The following is a 3,708-nucleotide window of genomic DNA, read 5'->3' as shown; positions in this document are numbered from 1 at the left end:
CTACAAGAGAGTCTCAGCTAAAACATTCTATTGCAGTTAATAAAATTAACTATAAAATAAAATGAAATCACTATTTTAAAGAAATAATGTTTATTAATTCCACATAAGAAAACTACTAAGTCCCAACTAAAATTATCTTAGATTTCAATTTCTGTTCATTTTTATGATGAAGTCATAAGAGCAGTTACAGATAGGCCTTGAAGAAAGACTATCATTAAGTCAACCATTTCCAAATTGTGAAGTCTATAATCTGGTGGAATCCCTTTATATACACATGAATCAATCCAGACTTCTTGTTATGAGGAGTGGTGTGGAGAAGGAAACGTGACTAGATTTTCTGCAATTGTTCCTTTTCTTTGATATAATTGGTAACTGACTTAACAAAATTATTTTTCCTTTCTCTCCATAGAACCTGATCGATGACCTGAAGGAGAAACTTTCAAATCATTTCAAACAGGTTATGGTTGGCCTCATGTACTCACCACCATTTTATGATGCTCATGAACTCTGGCATGCCGTGAAGGTAGTAATTTGATCCCAAAGTACTCCAACAACAGAAAGTTCAATAGAGAGGGCACTATTATGTATGGCTCTATACATTTACAAAAGTGAGAGGGGTGTGAGACAATCTGAGCAACAATTTTACAGGGAACATTCTATGGTCAGTGGAAGCAGCCTTTTTAGGAAGAGGAAGAGGGGGAGCATGCAGAGCCCAGGAACTGAGATATTGTTGTTGTGAAGTGCGTCGAGTAGGTTCTGAACCATAGCGACCCTGTATAGGGTTTCCGAGGAGCAGCTGGTGAGCTTGAACCACCGACCTTGCAGTTCAAATGGCTTTGCAGTCTGATGCATTTTCCCACAGCGCCACACCAGGACTCCAGGAGCTGCGATAAGTCTGTTGATTTGTTCTACAAACTCAGATATACTAAACCAGCTACCAAAAGGAAAGAAGAAATGAGTTTTTTGGATGGTATCCCTTCAATATTATTCAATATATTATGGGGGGAAATTAGAAATGATGTGATTTTCTTTAAATTGTTTGTAGAACTTTGGCTCATGAAATAAAAATAGAAAACAGAACACTGAGACAACAATCACATATACATGCTCTCTTCATTTGACCTTAAGTTAATATTTTGTAGTCCTGGTGTAACATCGTATGATAAGCACTGGACTGCTAATCTTAAGGTTGATGGTTCAAACCCACCAGCCGCTCTTTGGAACCACTATACAGGATCACTAGAGTCAGAACCAACTTGACGGTACTTAACAACAGCAGCAATAAGTTAGTCCTTTACAAAAACTTGCTCAATTTTATCAAAAATTTACTCTTGAATGTCTAAAACAGTTTTTTTCTTACATAAAAGATGTTTCCATGAAATAAAGTGACTACAGATTTGTTGCAAATTTCACTGGCAAGAGAAAGGGAAAAAAGAGGGGCTATTACTTCTCTTTCCAAATGTTGATATTAAACATCTGCAAGAAAGTTGACATTATTACAATATAATGCCTGCCAATTACCATAGTACCACAATTTTTTAACAATGTGTGACAAAATAGAGGCAAAGAAGAAAAATAAATTAAGGTAACTTGGGTTATGACCATCATATTCACTGTTCAGAATATGCATAATATAAAAGTCGTGTGAATTTCTAATTGTTTCAAAGAACGTTTTATCTATCAATACCTATCTCGTGCAAAATTGTTTGATTAAAAATTATAGGAATGCATATACTCAAAAAATTGAAAACAGAGACTCAAACAGTCTCTTGGATATCAATGTTAAGTGCAGCACTATTCATAATAGCCAAAAGGTAGACAAAAACTTAAACATCCATCATGCATTGGAATGCTATCCAGCTAGTAGGCTAAATGGCTGGAGCTGGAAAAAATTATGCTGAATGAAATTAGTCAATCACAAAAGGTCAAATGTTGTATGAACTTACTCATATAAAAGACAAATGTACAGAGGCCAGAGTTTATTAATAGTTATCAGGGGTGTTGTTGTTGTTGTTAAGTGCCGTCGAGTCGGTTCCGACCCATAGCAACCCTGTACAGGGTTTCCGAGGCTGTAAATCTTTACAGGAGCAGAACGCCTCATCTTTCTCCCACGGAGCGGCTGGTAGTTCAAACTGCTAGCCTTAAGGTTCACAGCCCGATTCGTAACCACTATGCTACCAGAGCTCCTGGTGTTAAGACTTCTGATATGGAACTATAGGATGAGCACTAAATTTTTAACCACAAGGTTGCCAGTTCAAACTCACCATCCACTCCTCAGAAAACCTATACAAACTTGTTATGTGTGAGAACCAACGCGAAAGCACATAACAACAGGGTAGTAAACAGGGAAGGGGTAGAGAAAGTAATGATAATGAAAACATTTTAGTTATCAAAAGTAGGGTAGCACAGCCAATTATTGTAATGGCTGTAAATGAATTGTATGCCTATATAAAGTTGAACTGGCAAAAGTTTTATGATAGATATGCTTGCAATAATGGGGTAAAAATAACTACTGAGATTGTTGTGTATATCCAAATACCTCAAGGAATTTGGTTACTCAGTTTTGAGGTTTAGAGGCATAGTTTCATGGGAAATTCCAATTCACTGACCTAAAGATATGTTTAGTGCTTTGGTTCGACTTCTTAATTCAATGAATATTGCCTTGGGTCTTAAAAGCTTGTTAAGCAGCTATACAAGGCACAACAATTGGTCTCTATTTACCAGTAACAACAGAGAGCAGGAATAGGAGAAGCATCTGGAACATATAGCTAACTGCCTCCATGAATAACTGCTTCCTTTTCCAAGAGATCAGACCTGGATAGCACTTGGCTACCATTACTAAATATTTTGATCAAAGATTCCATAGAAAAATCCTGATCAAAAGAGGAGGAAAATTCAGAACAGATTAAAAAATTTTCATGGACTCCAGACTTCCAGAATAATGGAAGTGAAGATGAACCCCTGAAACTATAGTCCAAACAATTGCTGTCATTGTTAAGTGCCATAGAATCAGTTCCAACTCATAAAGACCCTATGTACAACAGAATGAAACACCACTGGTCCACCATCCTCACAATTGCTGCTATGCTTGAGCCCAATGTTGGTACCACAGTGCTGATCATTTTGTTGACAGTCTCTCTCTTTTTCGTTCTCCCTCCACTGTGACAAGCATGATGTCCTTCTTCAGGGACGGTCCCTTCTGATGATATGTTCAAAGTATGAAAGATGAAGTCTGACCATCCTATTTTCCAAAGAGCATTCTGACTGTACTTCCAATACAGATTTGTTTGCTCTCTGACAGTCCATGGTACCTTTAATATTCTTCTCTAACACCATAACTTAAATGCATCCATTCTTCTATAATCTTCCTTATGTTCAACTTCCCTTGCCCAACTTTCACATGCATATGAGGGTGCTGAAAATACCCTAACTTGGGTCATTTATTGGTTCAGTTGTAAGGATTTGTGTTTTCTTTACATTAAGGTGCAACCCATGCCGAAGGCTATGTGGTCTTTGACGTTCATCAATAGAAGGGAGCAAAGAGCAAAGCCATGTCAACATATTGACTGTATTTCCTGTGTCTTCCCATCCACAGCTGAGGAAGTAGATGAACCCCTGAAATTATTACCATGAGATTGTCTTTAAACATTAAGCCAGAAATATCCCTGGAAGTCTTATTAAAACCAAACAATCATGCAGCTTATCTTG

General features: G+C 37.3%; 1 protein-coding gene across 1 annotated transcript in view; it reads left to right on the top strand.

Annotated features, from left to right (window-relative positions):
- ANXA10 (annexin A10) overlaps positions 1-3,708 on the top strand; it is a 113,255-nt gene that overhangs the window by 65,970 nt on the left and 43,577 nt on the right. Inside the window, exon 4 of the mRNA XM_006864552.1 lies at positions 410-523. Coding sequence (XP_006864614.1) covers positions 410-523 — 114 coding nt within the window. The remainder of the gene's footprint in view (positions 1-409; positions 524-3,708) is intronic.

Source organism: Chrysochloris asiatica, unplaced genomic scaffold, assembly GCF_000296735.1.
Source record: "Chrysochloris asiatica unplaced genomic scaffold, ChrAsi1.0 scaffold00066, whole genome shotgun sequence".
In the NCBI taxonomy this organism is placed as follows: domain Eukaryota; kingdom Metazoa; phylum Chordata; class Mammalia; order Afrosoricida; family Chrysochloridae; genus Chrysochloris; species Chrysochloris asiatica.
This window is presented reverse-complemented; position numbering and strand designations above follow the sequence as displayed.